This window comes from Vanellus vanellus (genome assembly GCF_965231255.1).
Source record: "Vanellus vanellus genome assembly, chromosome: 6".
NCBI lineage: Eukaryota > Metazoa > Chordata > Aves > Charadriiformes > Charadriidae > Vanellus > Vanellus vanellus.
Window position 1 is genome coordinate 30,019,119 of NC_138911.1, and position 22,669 is coordinate 30,041,787.

A 22,669-nucleotide genomic window follows, 5' to 3' on the forward strand; every position below is an offset into this window, starting at 1 on the left:
TTGCAAATTGAAGATAACTGCAGACTGTGTGTGTGTCTATGTCTTTGTTCATGGTTTATGTCTAACTCATAAGAGTGTTAACTTTATTAAAACATTGCAGGCCTTCAACTCTGATACCTTGGAGATAATATATGGCGGAGGCAGGCAGGAATCTTCAACAGTGTTCCTCAGTTGCTTGCTTTTGTTTTTCATTTTTGAATTGTGGTGTATCAGCAGCGCATATCCTGGGTTGCTCAGAAATGTGATTCTCTTGTGATTGGGTTTGTATCTCAACACTCCTCTGGAACTCAGTCCTCACTAGAGAACACTATAATAATTCAGTATAATCCTTCATCCTCAGTGCTTTGTTGTACATTGTGCAGATGGATGCATTAAGGGGAGTGTGTAGATTTCTGACTAGGTGGAGGATAAATTAGAGGTTTCTCAGATCAGTCCCTTTTGCCACTGGAAGCCTTCATTCAAACTTACGTTTAATTATAAGTGAGAATGGTGTGGGTAGTCTGTGACTATCCTTGACTGTAACAAAAATTTGCAATCTGAGAAAAAACATTGTTGACTTTAGAGAGGCTAAAGACTGGACAAATAAGAGGGTTTAAAATAAGCAGCATCTCTAGATGGTATGAAGGAAATCTCGCGTAGAACTTGCTTGTTTAATGATTGCCTTAAACCAGCCCTAAAAATTGAACAAGAAGTATGTGCACATGGTCTTTCAAATATATATTAAAAAAAAATGTTTTCTTACCCAACTGTGAGATCACAGATATTGGAGTGTGTCTGTGCCTTAGTTTGGGTTTTTATTTTTTCCTTCCCTGCAGAGTCGTGCATCAGCGTAGAGCAGTGTGAGCACGTGGTATCCGAGCTCCAGGACAGCATGCGCAAAGCTATTCATCTTTACCGCATGGTGAGTGACCTCAGACACGGGCTCTGTTAGAGTAGGTTGGCTTTACAGCCTGGGAGCATCAAATGTATGTGCTTGCTGGCTCAAAGTGTTCTCTTGACTGGGTGTTAAGTGACACAAGCTGACTGGTTTTCCACTTGAACGCTCCTTAAGCTTGAACCGGGGAGTCAGGAACTCCTGATTTCCAACTTTTGGATTTTCCAATGGCTGGCTATGGTACTCAGAGCAAATCAATTAACTTTTTGGTCTGTTTAGCCTATCTGTAAACTGAAGATAACAGTACACTTTTTTTTGAAAGGGGTATTAGGGAATTAGTTAATATTTATACAGTGCTTCAGAGATACGAAGTATTAAAGGAGGTTTAAGTTTTATTATCCCCAACTGTTCTCTGTTGATGCCTGGGAAAAGGATTAGCAAATGTGAGATACCATGGGAATCCAGCTGTGAGAGGGAACATGCAACCACTCGCCTCTCCCTCTCACTGCCAGACCAGAGTTACATGCAAAGCAATATAACAGCTCTTCGTTTCTTTGCTTAGCACTGATCTGTCAAGTCTCCTGTAATAGGCATGAAACTTCCACAGCGAGCTTCTGCCATGTGTTCCTCTGCATCTCTGGCATTAGTGCTTGCACTAGCTCTCTGACCTTGCTCTGTTCCTGTGCCCAGCTGCATCTGGCAGACAGCAAGGAAAGGAGACTGTGACCCTTTGCTGCAGCTGGGAAACATAGCACCTCCTTAGGCCCAGTATAAGGAGAACACTACCCAAAAATGTGCTTCCCATCTCTGTCCTATTGGAGTAATGCCTCTGGACTTTGTATGACTAGTGGTGTTGGATGCATGCCCTGCTATATGACTAAATTGGCAGCCTCAAATGTTGAAGAAAAAGACACTTGAATGGTCTGCAAATCGTCATGGCTTCACTTCCTTTAAGGGCTGAAACTGCTTACTTGGCGCTCTACCTAAACCCCAATGTGTTCTTTTTTTTTTTTTCTTTTCCCTCTATTTTCAGGTGTTAAATGATACAGAGTCTTCTACTGACAAAGATAAAATAGCAGGCCTCCTGACAGAGACATTCTCCTCAATGAAGAAAGAACTGGACTCTCTGAAGGATGAGGAAGAGCTTCCAAAGGTTAAGGAGGTGCTGGCAAAGCCACAAGATAGCAGTAGCCCACTGAATGAGGGATGTGGTGCCAATCTACCGAGTCCCAAGAGTTTGGGAGATGAGCAGACACTAGCTTTGCTGGAACAGTACTCAGAGCTATTGCTACAAGCAGTGGAACGACGCATGGACAAAAAACTCTAAGAGGGCTGGCTTTCGGGTGTTTGTGAATACACAGAGATAATCCCAAGAGGACCACAGAGCTTCAGACTGATGCTATCATCGCATGGGTCTAGGGACACCTTTACAAATGGACTTCCTCAGGCCCCTACAACTGACTTGCTCTAATTCTTAGCAATGTGCTGGCCACAGTTTTAATATTTTTTTCCCCCAATGGTCTTCAACTTCCTGTCTCTAGACAAAGTCTTGAAAGAGGAGTTTGGAGGAATTACCTTGAAATTTCTTCATAGCCAGGAGGTCAGGATGTTTGGCACCTAAAGAAACAAAGAAAATCGAGTTAATCAAAGAAATTCTGAACTGCTGACTAAAAACAAAGGAGTCCAAGTGAAGCCAGTCCCTTCCTCTCCAAGGCTTCAGGAGAATCAAGAAGCAGACTTTTAATGGGTTTATTTATTAATTTATATTTCTGACTGTTGCTCTATGTCACGTTGGTGGCTATTATCTTTGTCCTTTAACAAAAACTGTCCTTCCCTTTGCCATATCCCAGCGAGAAACAATCTCTGTATTATGAACCCCCAACAGGGAGACAGGCTGGAGTATCTGTGCAATTAATGAACTGTTTTCTGCTTAAATCTTGTCTTGCTGTTCTTTCTTTTCCTGCCTTGGTTTGTTACCTGGAGTAATCCTACTGTTGTCACGACAACCCTGTCTGCTTCTCTCTTGTTTCAAGACAGTCCCCACTCTATATTTTTTCTGCATTCACCTCTGGGGCACAGCTTTGCAACCCTTGGACCATGCTTTGAGATTACTTAATGAATTCAGTAGTGTTATTTTTAATCTGGAACTTGACATTATATTGATACTTCAGACTGGGTTTTCTGCAGACATTGTAAAAATGGGATTTAAATGCAAATATGGAAGTATCTTTTCAGCCAGCTTTCATGATTAGTAATTGGATATTGACTTTGATGTTATCTTGATGGGGAAATTTGGAGTGATGATTTATTTGTTGAGAAGTGACATGGAAAAGCTGGTTTCTATCTCTTACAGTGTAACTCTGGGTTTGAGAGATCTTTGGTCCAATGGCTTATCCATATCATTTGTTCATTTCACTGTGAAAATGTTTTCTTCTTGCTTTTCCAGGAAAACAGAATATTTACATCCCAAGAAGGCTGGGATTCTCTTACCTTTTGTAGAGCTATTTCGACTACCCACAGAAAATGGTTTCCCAAGAACTTTGGACAAGATATTTTAGGATGTGATTACCACCATTTTCCCTGCCCCGAGCTTCTTTGCTTTTCATTAATTTCTTGTCTGAGACAGAAAATCTTCCTTTCTTGAATTTGTGTGTGCAATAGTCTTCTCATCCTGTGGAGCTTCTCTAAGCCCATGCTAACTTCCGTTTGTTGTGGGTTAAAACTGTCCAATGATGTTTTTTTTTGGTCAATGATAAGCTAAGAAAAAAAATTTTCAAACCAATGAAATTCTTTAGCACCTTCCTCCTTACTCCCACTCCTTTCCACAACAGGGACAGATACACAAAATGCTTTATTTCTTACTCCATCTCCAGTCTGTCTCGTATTTATTTTAAGGCAGAGCAGTGTAATCCCAGTTCATAAAACTAATGCGAGCAACGAGTTTTCAGTGGGAGAAAGACTGCTAGCATCTGTGGAAGTCACTCAGAGGCAGCCAAACTGCATCACGTGGTTCCACAGGTTACAAGCTTGAAGCAGTTTTCTTTCATTTTACTATCCTGGCTGTCATCACTTTGAAACCCTGTGGCACTCAGAAATCTGGTGTGCTGACTTCTCTTGCTTTCTGTGACTGGAGATCTGCATTGCGGCCTTTTTTCTACGGGGCTGGCCAGACTGGTGTGGGATGACCTATTTCTTCTGAGTAACTCCAGGGCTGAATAATCTGCAGTTCTTGCTCTCCCCCAACAGGTTTACTGGCTGATCACCACTGCTGGGTGCTCCAGGACTTGGCAGTATGGAGAGCACTTTGAGAGCTTTCCAGCTACTTCGACCTGTAACCTAAATCTGCTTAATCACATTTCAGGTGTCCTTGCTAACCTTGCCTTCCATGGTCTTGTACTGAAACTTTAAAAGTGTTATCTTCTAGTCCTGTCTCAGCACTGCACTGTGCTGAATCAGCTGGTGTGCTCGGTCCCCTGGGGAGCTTCTCTTGCACAGGCAGGTTTTGCAGAGGAAGGCAAGTTGAAAACCAGAGAGGAAATTTCTGGCATTTTCCTTAAGTGAAAAGGTGTGCTGGAGGTGCCGGGAATGGAATGTATGATGGCAGTCATGTTGGGTCTGTGATGGAGTTAGTGTGGGTCAAGCTTGGTTTTGAGGTGATTAGTTCCTCCACTTTCAGACTGTGAACAAATGTCCTAGTATACGGGAAATTTCTTGTTGTACTGGGGCCACAAGACACTCAGGTAAAATAGCAGTCCCTTCAACCCAGGTATCCTTTGATACTGGCGATAACGGTTTGAGGGTCCTTTATATTACTTCCCTGTGCAATTTTATTAAATTTTATTATTTAAACTCTGAGGTAGTGACAAAAAGGGTCAGAGATGAAACAGAAGAGGCAGTGGTGAGAATGAAATTCTCATTAAGGTAAAGAGCAACAACCAGTGAAGCTAGCATAGAGATATGAAACAAAGCTCCTCAGAAAGGAGTTGCATGAAGCAAATCTGATTTTTAAGCTGATCAGAGTAGGTTTTGTTTCCTGGAATGGATTTTCCTTGGGTTCATGGCTGCATACAGGAAACCAGAGGTAAAATCTGATCAGAATGATCAGAATCTGATGGTAAGAGAAGTGTCAGGCAAGTAGATCAGCTGGAGGATGGTTGTGTAGTTTAAAATAAATTAGAATAGTATATGGAGGACACACAGGAAAACAGAGTAGAGGTAGATATAGTCTTGGCCTGAGGAGCACCATTTGGCCAATACCTGTGAAAGATCTAGTACAGAAAGGCTTCAGGAAAGTAGATTTAGGACTGAGATAGTGATCTGTAATTGAAGAATGAATTGGAAAGGGCTTGTTTTTAAATATGCCCTATTGGGCCTCTCGTTTCTTCGCATGCTGTCCTCTAAGCAACTGTTTTTTCTTAAACGCTGAAGTGGTTAGTTGTTTGCCCAAGGCTTGGATGTTACGAATTGAGTAGTAGAAGCCCAGTAAAGGAGATGCTGGTGCCACAAGTTTGTTGCTGAGAGTTGTGAGGAGATAGTGTTGCTCTTTCGAATTCGAGACTGATCCAACTGCTTCTTCCCTGCTAACTTCCTATTGCTGGCAGTAGGAAATACTCCTAAAAATTCTGGTTTACAGAACAAAGAGAGCATAAATGTGTTACATTTTGTTGCATCTTGTGAATACGTTTCACCACAGGCTGTCCATTGGGCCAGGTAGAGAAATACTGAACGGTAACTGCCTGCCTGGGAAGTGAAGAGGCTTGTGGGAGGAGGTAATAAACTTGAGTCTGTCCCTCTTACTGGTTTGTGTTGGGTGTTAGCATAGGCACAACCAGATATCTGTATTAAGACAAGTTTTTCTTTGTTTAACGTAAAGCCTGAAAAATAATTTGGACCTACCTATCCTCTCTACATACATTTTGTCCCCTCCAACCCAACATTCCTGGTCAAAATGAGAAAAGTAGTTGCAGTTGTTTCTCCGTCTTGTAAATAGTATTACTTTGCCTGTGGGACCCCTTGGTTCATTTTTGGGCCCTCTGAACTGGGGCAGTAGGAAGGGCTGCAACCTCAGAGGGCAGCAAACTTTTTTTTTTTTTTTTTTTTTCCTTTTTTATTTCCTGCTGCAGGCAGGCAAGGCCTTCCTCCTCCCCACCCCTCGGTAGCACCCAGGAGCTGTATGTATGGGAGTCTTCTTTTCTTCCACCTCCTCTCTCAGGTTGTCCTCTCCTTTCCATGAGACCTCCCAGGTGATGGTTGGGGCAGTCCTTGCAGCAGCCCCCTCCCCACTCCCCCCTTTTACAGACTTCATCGTGACTCAGAGGAATCGGGACCTTTCTTTCCGGGAGTAGAAACATACAAACTTAATTTTTTTTTTAAAGAAAGAATATGTATATAATTATATATAAGATAAAATGAAATGCAGGTATTTAAACACCATTGGTAAATTCATGCATGTATACGGTGTCTCCCCCTCACCCCACCCTGTCGGATGTGTAGCATCCAGTAAATTAAATAACAAAAAACAAACTCATTTAAAATCATGGACAGCTCTTACAGCAGCCCCAGAACGAGCGGCTGCTTCCTTCTCCGGGTCAGCCCAGCACCTTCCTTATTTCAGATCGCGCGTGTAAATAACACGGGGGTGGGGGCGGCTGGGCCTGTGTTCCCCTGTGTAACCTGCTGCCGAGCGGGGGGGGGGGGACACGCGGCGCAGCGGCGTTGGGAATAAGCCACAGCCGCTCCGCCTGTCCCCCCCCGCCCCGGGGCAGCGGGCGGGCACCGCCTCCCCCGGCTTCGCCAGCGCCGCCCTCGTGCGTCACCCCCTTTAAAAAAAAAAACAAAACAAAACAAATCCCTCCTGCTTTATTTATAAATGCGTGTTTTTATACTTTTGGCTTTAGGTAAAATACTCCTTTAAAATGTCTTTTTTTTTTTTTATTTGAAACAAAAATAATAAAAATCGTTTGTTGGGTTTTTGTGGGTGGTTTTGTTTTTGTTTTGTTTTGGTTTGGTTTTTTTTTTTTTTTGCACTGTGAGGCTCCCCCCCCTCCCGCGGGGAGCCGTTTTTAACTCTGTATTCATTTGTACTCCGTGTCTTTAAACTGTTTCAATAAAAATGTGACCGTTTGTTACCCAGTTGTGCCAACCCACTCGCCGATGGCGCCCGATGCTTCATCTTCCCGGGGGCGGTGTCGCCGGGGGGGAGGAGGCGGAGGCAGCCGCTGTACCACCTCCTCCTCCTCCTCCGGGGCCGGGCTGGGCCCCGCTCCGCTCCTCTCCGGCGGCGCGGGCATGGCGGAGGGCGCGGCGCTGCGGGCGGTCAGGGGCTGCCTGGCCGCCTTCCCGCGGGAGGCCCGCGGTGAGCGGCTGGGCCGGAGGCGCGCAGGGGGCGGGCCGCGGTGTGTGTGGGGATGGGGGGGGGGGGGGAATGTCAGCCCAGCGGGGGTGGCCCCGCCTGTACCCGGCGGGCGCTGGGGCCTGGGCCGGGCCCTAGCGCTCTCCAGGGGCCCCAGCAAGTCGTACGGGGGATGAAGAGCTCGGTCGGCGGTCGCCTGAGCGCCCCGGCTGGGCCGCAGCGGCCGCAAATGGCGCCAGCAACAGGGTTGAACTGTAGCATGCGAGCTCCTGCTCGGTCTTCAGGCAGACCTTTCCGAGGTGAAGGTGAAGGCCGCTGCAAAAAGAAAATGAAAGTCGAGAAAACGGCCCTTTTAGGTTATTTTCCTGTGTAGAAAATAGCAAAACAAAGCACGTTACTCCAGGTCCCAAAAATCTCCTGTATCAGAGGTGCATCTCCTGTAGTGTATGTCCTTCCTGCCCGCTCTCCTGTGGGCTCATGGTGCGGCCATCTCTGTGGCTCAGAGCAGGGCGAAGGCCTGAGGGATCCCTCTGCTGCTGAAACCCTCCATAACAGCCACCGGGTTTTAACAGAGCCATTTCTGGAGCCGGGGCACGCGCACGCACACACAGACCCCAGTCGCTTTCAGCTGAGCAGTTAGTGTGCTGGCAGAGGACACTTCTCTCGGGGACACAGAGTGAAAAACCTGTTTCTCGTTTGCCTGGACAGAGCTGGGGTGGATGGAGTCTGTGCCCTATCTCGATAGGCCTCCGTCCCCGCTGGAGTTTTATCGAGAATGGGTGAGTCCCAATAAACCTTGTGTAATTCAGAATGCCATCAGCCACTGGCCGGCTCTGAAGAAATGGACCTCAGCCTACCTCAGGTATGAACCAGCGCTGGAGCAGGACTGGTCGTCAATTTTGGTTGACCCCAGTGAAAGGCCCTGTGTTAATTTTTGCTTTTATTCTTAAAATTAGCTCAGATTTCTCCCTGCTCCTGTATGAAGGTGTTTGGTCTTGCCAAACTCATGTAAATTTCTTTCTGCAAACACACTGTCCTGCCCGGCGGGATTCAGTGTGAAGGGTGGATGGAAACCCAGTCCATCCCTGTGCTCTCGCCAGTTCTCCACCCTGTAGCCTCCCAGTTGGAGTGGGGCAGTAGTGCGTTAACAACAGACTGACTTGTTTGTGACTGAGTAGACCTTGGGGTTTTGTTGTTGTTGTTTTTTCTAAAAAAAAACAACCCCCTTTTTTTAAAAAAAATTCTTTTTTGAGAGGGGATTTCTGGTTGGACCTAAAATCTACGTGCTTAAAATTGTTTCTCACAGAAATAAGGGCTGTTAGCCTTACGATGTGTGTGTCTGTCAGGCTCTGTCCACTCTTTCTCCCTCCTCGATTGCTTTTGAACGTGTTCCCTCCCCCTCCAGATTCAGCTGGGTTGAGTGGTCCTGAGAAGATCAAGGTTCTGCCATGATTGGTGAAAAGAGGTGGCTGAAGAGGGCCCTCTGCCTGCAGGGAGGGAAAGGGAGCTCCTTTGTGGGCTCACCTTGTAGACACAAGAGAATTTAGAGAGGTGAAAGACACTATGGTTGCCTTGACCACAGGGAGCAATCAGAGCAGATTGCGAGAGGTCTTATCAGACAGTAGAAAATCTAGTCGAGAGACACCCAGCCATGGAAAGCCAGACTTCTTATTTTTGCTGCCCGTGAAACACATTCTTTTTAAAGTAACCAGTGTCTAATATATGGGCCAATTGCAGGTCTGGCTATAAATCTTTGATTTGTTTTGCAGGGAGGTAGTAGGTCCCAAAGTAGTGAGTGTGGCAGTAACACCAAATGGTTATGCAGATGCGGTGTTTCAGGACCGTTTTGTCATGCCAGAGGAGCGCCAAATGCCTTTCATGGACTTTTTGGACATTGTGGAGAAGAAAGTGACCTCTCCCAACGTATTCTATGTGCAGAAGCAGTGTTCAAACCTCACCGAGGAGTTCCCTGAACTTGTCTGTGATGTGCAGCCTGACATTCCATGGATGAGTGAGGCACTTGGTAAACCTTCTATTTCTCCTATATTCAGTAAATGTTTTGTATGGAGCTTTGAAACAATCATGCTGGTACATGGTGAATGTTTGTTCTGTTTCTGGATGCTACAGCTTGGTTTGGTTTCATGCCCTTAGAAAGCAGAAGTGGTAAAATAATAATAGGAGCAATCCAAGTTTTGGGTTTGGGTTACTCCAGAATCAGTGTCTCAGTTGTGTATTGGAACTGTATTCATCACAACTGAAACAATGTGGTGATAGTTCCATATAGCACTTCTTTTCATATAATGACTTTTCTCTGATCTAGAGTCATGTTTCAACTCGGATTCATGCTGTTACTACCAAAGCTAGCATAACAAGTGGGTGAAGCAACACACAGTCCCCACCTCCTCTGATAAAATGACAGATTTATTTTTTTTTCTAGTTAAACACTGTTCTCTTTCAGTTGGTTTCTATTTTACAGCATGTCTTTCCTTAAAGTGTCCATGAAAATTATTTGTGATCTCACCTTCTTTTTGCAACTGTGCGTAGATGTGCTGCAGTTTCTGCGTGAGCTAAGTCTTAGGGATTCAGAATGTTGTAACCATCAGTTTGGGGAAGGATAGTACTATGCCATGATGTATGATGGGCACTACAGTGGTTTCCAGTGTAGAAGGTTGCTGCTGCTCACAGAGTGCTACTTGCAATGAAGCCTGTCATAGTTATGAAGGAAGTTAAAGGACAGAATTTGGCAGAAATTGGCAGAAAATTATTTTAAATGCTTTTCAACATGACAGTTGAAATTCTTTTTTTGTTGACAACGTTTCTCTATTAACCATACAGGGAAGAAGCCCGATGCTGTGAATTTCTGGCTTGGCGAATCGGCTGCTGTGACATCTTGTACGTATTGTACAGTGCTGTAAGTCTTCAGTGTGCTTTCAGGGCAGGCTGAAGCGGGCTTGTTCTGAGTTGGGGGCTCAGTAGGACTGTGTGTTTTTTCTGACAAGGCAGTTCTACTTAACATGCTTTTTTTTTTTTTTTTGCTTTCTTTCTCCTGCACTTCTGCAGCCTCTTGCTGCTGCGTCTCTGGGTGCATCTACGTGACATTATGTCGGACCAGGCACTGATAATTTCCTCGTTGAATACATTTGCTACAATATTATACTGTTACTTTCCACTCCCACTGGCTGCAAGAAGAGGAAGCAGCCTGATAATGAGGACAAGCTAACGCTTTTAGTTTACTGTAGTTTCTGATGTAGAGAAGGAAACAATGCTGATTTTCTCTCTCCACATGTCTCTTTTTTTCTCAATCCTAGTACATAAAGATCATTATGAGAACTTGTACTGTGTGATATCTGGAGAGAAACATTTTCTACTGCATCCACCGAGTGACCGTCCCTTCATCCCATATGGTACATAATTTACTATGCAATATATCTAAAGGTTGGAAGGAAGAGAGACTAAAATATTGAAATATATGAAAGAGGAAACAGAGATAAGATTTTGATGTTTATGCGTTCCAGTGTGAACAGAAATCTCTTCTGTGTTGTGCTGCAGGTAGTTTGTAATACGAACGTTATTCTGAGGTCAGGTTTTCCAGTCCTGTAAAGTAATGGGTTCATTGATACTCACGGCAGTCTCTTCTGCTTTAGAATATTTAAATTACTTAAGTATCTTTTCAGTATTGTAGCATGTCGTCTTTGATGTTTAACAGGTTTGGATTCTGCCTGCTTATTCTTTTCTCTAGGAAAAAAGCCAGGAAGTTGAAAAATAAGTTGTAATTTAATGAAATATTCAGGTTACTAACTGAATCTCTGAAAACTAGAGAAATGAAAAAAGAGATTCTTATGGCAGCATTACTTTGCATTACTCATTTTCTGTTTCTTTATATTGCTTTCCTGTGGGTACAGTAACAGCTTGTTATATTGCATTGTCATCTAGCAGATGGACAGCTTAACATTATGCCCCATAAAATAAGACTTCATTTTCCCATTCCTTGACTTTCAAACCATCAGATTAAGTGAACGCGGAGTGCTATATAACACTAATATACTTTTGCCTAGACATGTGCGCTGCTACAATATTTCACTTACACTGGTTTTATTTTGTTTACAACCTTGAAATCATGGAATCATAGAATGGTTTGGGTTGGAAGGGACTTCTAGATCATCTAGTCCATCCCCCCTGCCATTCACTAGATCAGGTTGCTCAAAGCTCCATCCAGCTTGACCTCGAACAGTTCCAATGATGGGGCATCCACAATTTCTCTGGTCAACCTGTTCCAGTGTCTCATGGCCCTCTTTGTAAAAAAAATTCTTCCTTATAGTCAATCTATATCTACCCTCTCTCAGGTTGAAACTGTTTCCCTTGTCCTGTCACTACAGGCCTTGGTAAAAAGTCTTTCTCTGTCTTTCTTATAAGACCCCTTTATGTATTAAAAGGCTGCAGTAAGGTTTCCCCAGAACCTTCTCTTCTTCAAGCTGAACAACCCCATCTGTCTCAGCCTTTCTTCATAGGAGGGGTGGTATCATATGTATGTGGCTGTATGAAATACATGTATATCATGTGAGTCACATGTTGTAAAACAAGTTACTGTTAAAGCATAGAACAGAGATAATACTTACATTTTACAGTGCATAGTAAAAGATGACTCCGTCTTTTTGAACTTCAGGTTAATGGAGAGAAACTCTCTCAAGTGAGGGCTTAGAAAACCACATGTGCTGAAGCAATGAAGAAAAGCAACCTGCAGTACCTGAAGCAGTTGATGAGCCTTATCAGATAAAATTAGAAGTGAAAGGCTGGCTGCAAGTCAGTTATAACTCTTGTGAGTGCTATCTTGCTACACTGACCTAAGAAGAAAGGGCAGAACATAGAACTATGTGTAAGTCAGGGATGCATTTATGACTTCCAAAAGGGAAAAAAGACAGTTACTGGAACAAAATAAGACTAGGAGTAAAATGGGTTTTGAGGAGAATAATTCCTGTGGAGGAAGAAGATTGGAATTCCAAACAGGAAGGCAGTTCAGTATTCAGACTGACTTAAAAAAAAATAAACAAAGAAACTTGTTAAAAATTGAAATGGACAAAGGGGAGGATAGTGAGGACAGTAACTTGAAAATGGTTTTGTCTTAATTTTTCTTCTGCTTGGTTAAAGTGTGACATGTCCTACCATTAGTTTCTCTGAGTACTACTCTGATTTGTGCCATTTAATTCTTTCTGTGGTTCCAGAGCTCTATCAGCCAGCAACCTACCGGGTGTCAGAAGATGGCTCATTTGAAATTGTGGATGAGAAGAGTGAGGAAAAGGTAAAAAGTATCTAAAGAACACAATCAATACAGTAAAGATAGTTTTGGGCACTGCTGTGCCCTCAAACTGAGCATATTGATTGATGCTTAGAAATCCTATTTGCAAAGGATACCTAGGTTCCAGAAAAGATTTTTACTACGTACCTGAAACCGTTGATAGCATAAACTGTCTTCCTTGCACCAATCTTAAATAGATCCAGTAAAGGACTTTTAAGTGTATCAACAATAAAGGAACTGATTTCATTAAGACTTCTCTGCATGGATTAAGACTTCTCAGGGCTGGATTTTGCTCTACAATGGTATCACCCAGTGCAATAAAACATATCTATCTCAATGGATAAATTGTGTTTTCTTAGTAGTAGCAATACTTATTTGATTAAAATCTATAGATCTGGAGGCACTTTACAAAAACTCAATAGCCTTTTGTATCTAATCTCTCTCCTTTTGCCTCTGTAATGTGTGACTAATGCTACAGCTGAACTTGAGCTGGGGCTTTTTCTCTGTTTCCAGAGTGGTGCCCATGGAATCTCATGGGAGCATTCCTGTAACACAGTAAGGTGGAGCGCTGAGGTTTATAACTCTGTAGGCCACAGAAGAAATGAATACAGACAAGAGGGATTTCCCATCAGGAAGGGAAGTTTTAGCTGCTGGGAATAAAATTAGACCAGAGAGTTTTAGAAGAAGAAGGGAACTTCTTAGCAGAGTGGTGCAGATGAAATATTAAAGTACTAAATGTGGGAGGAACAAGTGATCTAAGGGGCTGGAGGTGTTTTGAAAGTATGTCACGAGACTGAAATTTCGTGACTGACATTTAGCACCTTTTCCCTAATTAGAAATGCTGAAGGAGGCAAATTTTTGCATCCTTGACCTATTCTGAGTTGAATGTGGAAAGCTGTGTAGCTGTATGTGTTTTGCTAGGCAAAATACATGTTTTGTAACCTAGTAAGTTTGGTTATCAGCTCTTTTTCTGGAATTTTTGCTGGATTTTTTTGCCAGGGTCAGTACCATACACCTACTCTTCTGCTTTTAGGTGCCCTGGATACCCCTGGACCCATTGAATCCAAATCTGAAACAGTACCCAGAATATGCTCAGGCAAAACCTTTGCAGTGTACAGTGAAAGCTGGTGAGATGTTATACCTGCCTTCTCTCTGGTTCCATCATGTTCAGCAATCACATGGCTGTATAGCAGGTAAAATTTTCAGATTTCAGTATTTCCAGATATGTTTTTGAACTGTGGTGGGTGTGCAGATAGATATCCCACAGCAAAGCATAACTGGGGCTAAAGGCCACTTAAAGATCATCTACCTCCCCTCAGGAGGAAATAGCAATCTTGACAGATGCCATGGGGCTACATCCGTGCAGTCTCTTTTGCTTATAATTCATAGCATTGTTGACAAGTGCTAGGAATGTTTCTACTTGTCAAGTCTGGAAAGGATAGCTAATTCAGTGATCGTGATCCGGTTTCTGTTTATGACATGGAGCTAAGCAGTTTGTCTGCCTAGCCTGCTAACTGCAAATTGGTCATCTATGTACCTTTCATAAAGAAACTGCATGTTGTGTGTGCTGTTATCACATCAGCACCAAAGGATCTAGGGGAAGAGAAGGAAACCAGAAAGCGTATGAGTTTTAGGCATGGATGTGGACACAACATGTCATGTGAGCTGGAATCTGATCTGCCCCAGTGTCGTACCTTGCTAATAAGCCTATGCTTGTGCTACTGGTCCCCCGTACTTATCAAAAGACACGTCATCTCTCTCTTTGTAGGATTTATCATCATCTCTCTCTATCTTTTTTTTTTCCTTCCCCAAGAGAGTTCCTCCACTTGGAGCAGGTGGAGGTGGGGGGTGGTGCGAAGTGTTATCATTATGTCATGTGAGTTTTGCAAGGCTTGAGGGAGATTTTTTTGCTGTCCTTTACCTGAAATAATCCTGTCTGTCCAGGCAGAGTAAATAAAGTATTCTAAACAACAAAACATCATTATTTGTGTAACACTGCAAATACTGCAAGGCATTTTCTTTTCTTCAGGATTTGTGATACTGTGGTAAAAAGACAAGCTATCAGTAAAGCACTGTTTCTCATCCCTTTTCCCAGTACTGCTGCATCAGTCCTCGAATATTTTTTAGAAAAAGTAGAGTTGTTTCCAGTTGCAAGCCCCCAGCCACTCTCTTTTTCTCTGTCTAGCAGAAATGCTAAAAAATTGCCGAGTTTATTTGGCCTTTGGTCTGTGAACTGCACTGCAGTCTGTATACACTTGAAAAATCGATATTCTCTGGGTCTGGTCCAGTGGATGACTGAAGCTAGAGTATATCCTCCTCCGAGAATGATTGCTACAATATTATAATGCTTGGCTTATTTTTTTCTAGCAGACGTACACCAAAATTAAAATAAGAAGCCAAATTAAAGCACTGTCTAATTGATCACCATTGTGAAGTAGTGGTGAATTTGCCATCCTTTACATACTCGGAGGAAGAGAGGTTCCTATCTAGATATTAAACTTTGTACTGTATTTGGTATTTTTGGTCTAAATAGAAGCATACATTTTCCTAAAATTTTTGCCAGCTTCTGCTTCAAGGAATCCCCAGCGTAGAGTCTGAAGAGGAGTTGGTTTGGGCTAAGACAGAGTTGCATTGGCAGCACTATTAAAGAACTCTAGTGTTTGCTTATGTTATTTTTGGCTGTAGTCAAAGATTTGCTCATTTCAAATTTCAGTCAGTAATAAGGGAAAGCCAAACTGTGCAAAACAGTCTATGAACACGTTTGTAAATCATTACATTCTAACCTTAGAAATGTTTTCCCCTTTTCTTGTCTCCTCAGTGAATTATTGGTATGATATGGAATACGACCTTAAGTACAGCTATTATCAACTACTAGATTGTCTCACAAAAGCCGTGAAAGTGTTATAGCAGAGGTGGGGGACTCGAGATTGTGATCTTTCTCTCTGGTGTGATACAATCATCAGCATCTGTGACTGGAGTACAAACGTGATTTAAATGAAAAGAACTGAACATTAAATTGTTCTCAACAACATCTGTCAAATGGATCATGGCTATTTGCTTGATTTCAGAGTCCAGATCAACTGGCCGAGTTTTTTGACTTGTAAGCAGAAGGTTTGACAAAAGCATTTTTAGGTCTTTGCATGTTGCCTCAGTGATGGTGAGCAAAGTAAAATTTGAAGGGAGGCAATCCAGGCTTTGGAAATCCCAAAAGAGAAGCCATGACTGTTTGTTTAGATCTACAGACTGTTTTCATAACAACCCAAGTGACAAGGAAAGATCTGCTCTGCCACCCACCTGTGCATCAGGCTGCATCAGTCCAACACATGCATTCTGCTTAAGGCAAAAGGCCTGTCCAGTTGTAATTCACTAAGTTCAGTGGCTGTCGTGTTTTGATGGTGAGAAATTACAACTTCTGCAATAAAAGGTCAGTTTAGATGCTTATTTCTGTACTAATTTATTACTTTTTTTCCAAATGATGTGATGGCTGGAGGACATCTAGGAAGACACGCAAAAGTCAATGCTGGCTATTTTTCATGTTAAGCTACATTTTTTTATTGCTGTTTTTTTTCTTTCTTTCCACCATTGTATTTAAATGTAGCTGCATTCTCTTACATCCTGAGTGAGGATTTTAGAGTTGCTTTGCCAGATCTACAGTCAATCTGCACATCACCTGTGGTCTCGTGGCAAGACACGTGATTCTGCAGCTTGTGGGCTCATTAATTGTTTCTGTCCTTTGCCACTAATTGCTGCCTAATGCATGGTCAGGTGAGTTGTGTGAATCAGGAGCCTTAATTCCCATCTGTATTTCCACAGAACGGGATGAGACTACTCACGTGTCTGAGACCCATAGGACTAGATGGCTATTAATACACAGACATTGCAAAAACGTAGTATTGTTGTTTATCAAAACCAAAAGTTGGTATTTATCATCAAATCTTCAAACAGTTCCTTAGAAACATTAGTGATATGGGGGGAAGTTTATTTTCCATGTATTAATTAGGAAAATGTAGATACCCTTTAGACAAGATTGATTATTGTGAAGAAAAAAAGATAATGATTCTTCTACTTTGCCTGTTTCTTTTCTTTTTTTTTTTTTTTTAAGAAATACATTTAAAGCATAAGTTTACCTTGTGGTGCTTGTCCAACGATTGCTGAAAACTCAAAGGGATTAAGGGGAGGCTTTATTTCACAGCTAGATTAAGATGTCACGTTACTTCAGGCTTTCCAGTTTGTTTGTGTTCACTGTGCCTTGGAAAAGGCGCCCAAGCCAGTGCTGCCGTTGAATCTGGGCTGTCCCGCGGGCGGGGGGGGCGGGGGGGTGGGGAGGAGGCGATTTGAGTATCTGCTTTTGTCGCTTTGGGGTTTTTAATTTAGTCTCTCTCTATAATCAAAAGTTAAGACCGCACGCCAGGAGCAAATGACAGCCTGTGCCTATGCGAGCGGATGGTGTCATTGTACCACCTCTGCGCCGGAGTGTCTGGAGGGAGGCGCGCTTTGGACTACGCCTCCCAGCAGCCCGTGCTCGCCGGCTGAAGGAAGCGGTCACAGTGGTTCCTCCTGGACTTTGGGCAGAGATTTTAAGTCTGAGAAGCGACAGGCTCCTGGCGATCCTCTCTCACGCAGCCCGTGTCTCGCCACCAAAAAAAAAAAAAAAACCAACAAAAAAAACCACCCCAGCAGCTCCTCTCCCCGGCAGCAGAGCTGGGATGGCGGTGCAGGTGACGGTTCTGCCTTCCCCCAGGTGTCTGTTCGATGACCCCGTGCAGATCTGTGTGGCTGGTCTCCTGCCGCAGCAGGCGGTCACCCTCCGAGCCAGCCTGGTGGACGAGAGCGGGGAGCTTTTCCAAGCCCACGCTCGCTACAGAGCTGGGAGCAGTGGAGAGCTCGACCTCAGCCGCTCCCCTGCGCTGGGGGGCAGCTATTCAGGAGTGGAGCCTATGGGGCTGCTGTGGTCTCTGCAGTCGAAAACGCCCTATAAGCGGCTGGCAAAGAGGAACGTCCTGACCCCTTTCTATGTGGACTTGGAAGTGTATGAGGGCCACGGGGACATGAGCCGCTTGCTGGGAAAATGCACCAATGAGCGATGGTTTTTAGGAGAGGGGGTGAAGAGGATTCCAGTCAGAGAAGGTCGTCTGAAAGCAACCCTCTTCCTCCCTCCTGGTGAGTTTTAATTCTGTTCTGACTTTCTAGGTGTGACTTACACCACATATTTTGCCCCATGGCTCCTGGATGCACTTGGCAACTCAGGGCAAAGCCTCAGCTAATGGTTCTTTCAGCCTGTGCTTCGTCCAGCTACTTGGATCCTCACAGCAGAGCAGGCGGGTGAAGAGCTGAGGCAGGGGGGTGCAGGGAGGGCAGCAATGCTACAAGAGGCATGTCCTGTTTGCTCTAGATGAGGGAGGTCAGGACCTCTCCTGCGGTGGGAGATCTGGGGGAAAATGTGTTTATTTCTTACCTCTTCTGTTTAGCTGACAAGACAAAGAGGCCCTTGGTCTTCGGCAGAGCTGTGAGGTGTGACTGCTCCAGCCGTGGGGTGAGGAACGACAAGGTGTGGTGGGAGCACTGGACTTCAGGCTTCAGCCAGCCTAGGCTGCTCCAACAGCTGCCACCGTCTTTCAGCAGGCTCTGGGCTTGTCTCTCTGTCTCTTTTGTTGGCAAAGGAAAAGCCAAAGAAAGAACCTAGTTGAGCAGCTTAAATGAATGGGATACTTAGGAAGATGGGGAACAAATGAGAAAAGCAAAGTCTTTAATTAAACAGGTGTCATATTCCACAGCTCCGTATGGAGACAGTGCCAAGACTGGATCCTGTGTAAAGCTGCTCTGGGCCCTGAACTGTGTATGTTCCTTGAGCAGTACTTAAACGTGAATGTCTTGCTCTGTAATGAATAAAAAGTCACTTGCAGCTGCTGTGACACCAGATGTTGTAAGGGACCTCTGGCTATAAGAATGGGCAGAGCAGCAGCAGGAAAGGAAGATCTTATGGCTGCAGGAGGAAAACTGAGAAGCCCAGGGGTAGTTACCCAGATCAGACTGAAGCTTGAATTGGTGTAGGTCAGTGCTAGCATTTGTGGGTGCATTTCATAAATCAAGTGTTCCCTCCTTGGAAAACCTGCTAGCACACTGCCTAAAGAAGTGCAGCTCATGCAACAATACTGTTTGTTCATCAGTCCCCAATGGCCTGAGAACATCTAGGCCAAATTCAGCTGAAATTCAGGGTGGGAGAATGATGCCCAACATATGAACTGCCTATAGTGACTTCCTAAGAGAGAGAAGAAATACTCGAATTAGTGTCATTACAGTGACTGTGTGTGTGCCTGAGAATGAGAACCTCCATGGAAAGCTTTCCTTTTGATATCTGCTGTCCTCATATGTGCTGAGGGGGCACTACTGAAAGGACAACTGTAGAAACTTTTCTCTGTGACTGTATACATATACACACATCCATAGTCCCCCCTTTCATTGCAGGACCTGGTCCATTCCCTGGACTTATCGATTTGTATGGATCTGGAGGAGGTCTTGTTGAATACAGAGCAAGTCTTCTGGCTAGCAGGGGCTTCGTGACTCTGGCTCTTGCTTACATGGCCTTTGAAGATCTTCCTGCTATGCCAGAGATTCTTGAACTGGACTATTTTGAGGAAGCTGTAAACTTTTTGCGGAAGCAGCAGCAGGTAAGAGACAAATTATGATGCTCATCCCATTGGAAACTTATTTTCCAGTTTTCTAATGTGAAATGCTATATGTCACTGAATGCAACTAAGTTTCTGAGGTGTTAGAAGGAGACGGCATTGTCTGAAAAAACAGCATGATCTGAGAGATGGAAAAGCATGGGGCCTCAACTCCAATTTTGCAAGTAGTTGAATAGCTGGTTTTGCACAGCATATTACGACAGTCCATAGACTTGTGCAAACCACTGTTTGTGTAAGGTTAAATCAAAGCAGTTCCTGGACTAGAAGGACAAAACTGCTTATTTTTTCCCCTCTTTTCGTGTCCTTCAAGATTTTAGAAGTGAAAAAAATCCATTGACTTTTTCTACTATTTCTGAAATGTCACAGGCTTTTGCTTCTGCGTAAGGTTCAAAAGACAGTAATAAAACACTTTAACAACAGAATCCCTTAGGGTTGTAGCACTGGGAAGTGTGCCATGTCTTAAGAAACTGGGGCTGTATTTGAACAAGTATGTGGGGTGGGAAGGACACTTTTTAGCAACATATCATTATACTTAAACCAAAAGAGACTAAGAGAAAACAAGTAGCATTTAAACTTTGAATGGAATGCTACTTAATGTGATATTCATTTCACAAAGTTACTTATTTTCTAGCATGTGGACACCAGGAATGTAGCCAGTGTTAGAGCAGAATTCAGCCTTGCTTGTTTGTCTTGTTCCTCATGGAGCTCTGAAACTCCCAGAGTATCTTACAAGACACACATTACAAAATGAATTTGGCATGAAGAGTCTTCACTCTAAATAAGTTGATTTAAACAGTTATTGGGCTTACTCAGCCTCAGGTGTAATGAACCTTATGCGTTCCAAGACAAAACAGAAGATAACAGGTCAGCTGTAGGAGCGTATCAAAAAACAATGGCATGAAAGAAAAGCAATGCAAGGAAACCCATGAAAAAGTGGTTTTCCAAAGGGGACCTGAGGAGAGAAGATTGAAGAGGGGTTGGAAGCAGGAGCAGTAAAAGATAGAATACTGAGAGTGAGTGTCTAGCCAGGATGTGGAGGGAGCAAAGAGGCTCTCTCCATAGAGGTCACCAGGAAGAAAAAATGTTACGGGAGGAGAAAATTTTAGGAGCTGTAGGATTCATTGTCACTCTTGTGGAAGCTCAGCAAAGGGACAGATACGGGAGCGATGTAACCTGAACAGAGAGAGGTAAGTGGTAAAATACGGGTGATCGGAGTTGGATGAGTGAGGAAGCAGAACTGGAGATATGTCAGCCCAGTAAATGAGGGGTAGTTGATAATGGTTGTTTCATAACTGTGTTTCAGGTGAAAGATACTGGGATCGGCGTTTTGGGCTTGTCTAAAGGAGCTGATCTAGCCCTTTCCATGGCCACATTTCTACCTGGCATCAAGGCAGCTGTCAGCATATCTGGAAGTGGTTTTAATTCTTTCATTCCCCTGCGGGGGGATGGCTTCACTGTTCCTCCCCACCCATATGATTTGGGGAGGATGAAGACCAGTGACGAGTCTGGCATAGTGGATTTTTCGGATGTCCTAGATGATCACAGGGACCCAGCAACTTGGGAGTGTCGCATTCCCATGGAGAGGTCCTTGGCAAAGTTCCTCTTCCTGTCCGGACTGGATGACACAAACTGGAAAAGTGACCTCTATTGCCAGGATGCTGTTCAGCGCCTTCAGCAGTATGGACGGGAAGTGGAATTTTGCTCCTATTCTGGAGCGGGCCACCTCTTGGAGCCACCATACTTGCCTCTCTGCCAGGCTTCGATCCACAAAGTGCTTGGGGTATTTGTGCATTGGGGAGGGCAATGGAAGGAGCATGCCAAAGCCCAAGAAGATGCATGGCACAGGATACAGGCCTTTTTCTGGCAACACTTGATGGACTCAGACATCCCTAAGAGTAAGCTGTAGTGGAAGCTGTCAAAGATGCTAACTAGGGCTGATGTTTCAGCTCTCACTGAATCTTGGAAACTCATTGAAAGTTTCCGGGGCTGCCTTCCTTAAACCCCACTGTTGCATAGTTGTTTATTTTCATTCCCCAAATAATTTCCCATTGTTTAGTTGAATTTTAGTTGTCTTCTGGCCCCAGCTGCACTGTAGATTGGCACCATCTGATCTGCCCGTGTGCTGTAGTCATCTGAGAAAAACCCAGCATCCTGTCATGTGGGTTGCATTTGTACTGGGCAATCTTTGCCCTTAATCACCAATCAATTCCTTTGGTAGCAGGGAATACTTTCATAGGAGGAGTTTTCCACTGAATTGTTTAGTCTTGCACCTTTAACTAACCTAGATGTAAACGGCATTTTCTTGGGACAGCACATCAGTACACTCACCTTTCCTCTTGGTATATCATTTTCTCACTTTTCTTAGTAAAAAGGTTGCAGCAGTTCTAATCTCAACTGACTGAAGAGGCACTCTTCTGACTTACTTCGAGGTGCAGTGATAATGTTTTTTTTCTAGTACCTCAAAAACCAGAAGTGAATCTTACCCAGGTTACACTGGTTGTATCTCCTGCTGACTCCAGATAAGTTACATATCAGGGTAAAGCTTCTATTGCACTACTCAATAAATATAATGTATGTGTGTGTATGCACTGTTTACTTGAAATTATCTGAATGAAGCCTTCAACTGTCTTTTTTTCCTGTAAATACAGAGGCAGCAATCCTGGTGTAGTCACAAGCTGCCGCTTTGCCTAGCTGAAGAGTTTATATACAGAAGTCCTTACCTCCTATTGATAAGAGGAGGGGTGGAGTTGCAGTAGGGGTCTGCACAGTGCTCAAGATGGGGATGATATAGATGTGCTACGTACCTGCTTTTGAATGTCGAAAGTCAGTTTATCCCTGTTTTGGGGAGGAAGAATAAAGCCGCCGCTGCTGCTGAATTCCTAGGAGCCCTGTGGAGTGGGCTGTCTCTGCGGTCTTGCCACTACAGCAGAGAGTTGTGGGCTCAGTGACAGCTTGGAAACGCCACCCTTCAGAGAGGACTGACCTTGCTGTCTGGGGAGAATGTGCATTATCTCACCCTTTACTGAGGTCCAAAGCTGCCAAGGACGATTGTGATCTACCTTGTGCATATGTGGGATAGTGGCACACGGCAGCTTGCTGGCTTTTTCTAGATATCAAATGGCATCAACTGAGCAGATTTTGCTTCCTGGAGCAGTCAAGGCTCCCATTCTGACCACAGAAGCCAGCAGGAGCTGGGGGTCTCTGCCTTCGCTGAGGCAGCACAGTCTTGCCTTTGAGAGAGCAGTAGTCCCTGGTTTCCAATTCCTGCTGAGAGATGAGCCCTGCAGGGGCCTGGATCATGCTGAGGGCAGGACCATTCCCCCATTTTTTTGTGCTTCAGGGAGCAATGGCTACTCAAAGTGAGCCTCAAAGGGCTGTAGACTCTCTCATGCAATACATCCAATGCAGAGCGTGCCCCTTCAGTTACTTCCGATTTTCCCACCACAGCCCTTCCTCAGAGTGGT

The 22,669-nt window shown here is 44.0% G+C and overlaps 3 protein-coding genes across 3 annotated transcripts in view; all 3 read left to right on the forward strand.

Moving 5' to 3' along the window:
* MAPKBP1 (mitogen-activated protein kinase binding protein 1) overlaps positions 1 to 2,282 on the forward strand; it is a gene marked incomplete at its 5' end in the record, with an annotated part of 100,386 nt that extends 98,104 nt beyond the window's left edge. The window contains 2 exons of the mRNA XM_082485506.1: positions 816 to 901; positions 1,908 to 2,282. Coding sequence (XP_082341632.1) covers positions 816 to 901; positions 1,908 to 2,201 — 380 coding nt within the window. The 3' untranslated portion in view covers positions 2,202 to 2,282. The remainder of the gene's footprint in view (positions 1 to 815; positions 902 to 1,907) is intronic.
* A 4,880-nt stretch (positions 2,283 to 7,162) lies between these two features.
* JMJD7 (jumonji domain containing 7) lies at positions 7,163 to 15,477 on the forward strand (the record flags this gene model as incomplete). Its single annotated transcript, XM_082485296.1, has 8 exons — positions 7,163 to 7,229; positions 7,935 to 8,088; positions 8,996 to 9,249; positions 10,062 to 10,118; positions 10,535 to 10,630; positions 12,446 to 12,522; positions 13,553 to 13,712; positions 15,338 to 15,477. The coding sequence occupies 8 exons, from the start codon at positions 7,163 to 7,165 to the stop codon at positions 15,424 to 15,426; spliced, it is 954 nt and encodes a 317-aa protein (XP_082341422.1). The 3' UTR covers positions 15,427 to 15,477.
* Positions 15,478 to 15,879: 402 nt separating this feature from the next.
* Positions 15,880 to 21,269, forward strand: LOC309673508 (acyl-coenzyme A thioesterase 1-like). The gene is made up of 4 exons (XM_082485295.1): positions 15,880 to 15,943; positions 16,914 to 17,679; positions 18,985 to 19,187; positions 20,509 to 21,269. The coding sequence occupies exons 2-4, from the start codon at positions 16,953 to 16,955 to the stop codon at positions 21,109 to 21,111; spliced, it is 1,533 nt and encodes a 510-aa protein (XP_082341421.1). The 5' UTR covers positions 15,880 to 15,943; positions 16,914 to 16,952; the 3' UTR covers positions 21,112 to 21,269.
* Positions 21,270 to 22,669: the final 1,400 nt, after the last annotated feature.

Coding starts and splice junctions, on each gene's coding strand:
- LOC309673508 (XM_082485295.1), top strand. CDS start 16,953: ATGCGAGCGGATGGTGTCATTGTACCACCTCTGCGCCGGAGTGTCTGG. Junction 17,680..18,984: donor AACCCTCTTCCTCCCTCCTG/GTGAGTTTTAAT, acceptor CTTTCATTGCAG/GACCTGGTCCATTCCCTGGA. Junction 19,188..20,508: donor TTTTGCGGAAGCAGCAGCAG/GTAAGAGACAAA, acceptor ACTGTGTTTCAG/GTGAAAGATACTGGGATCGG.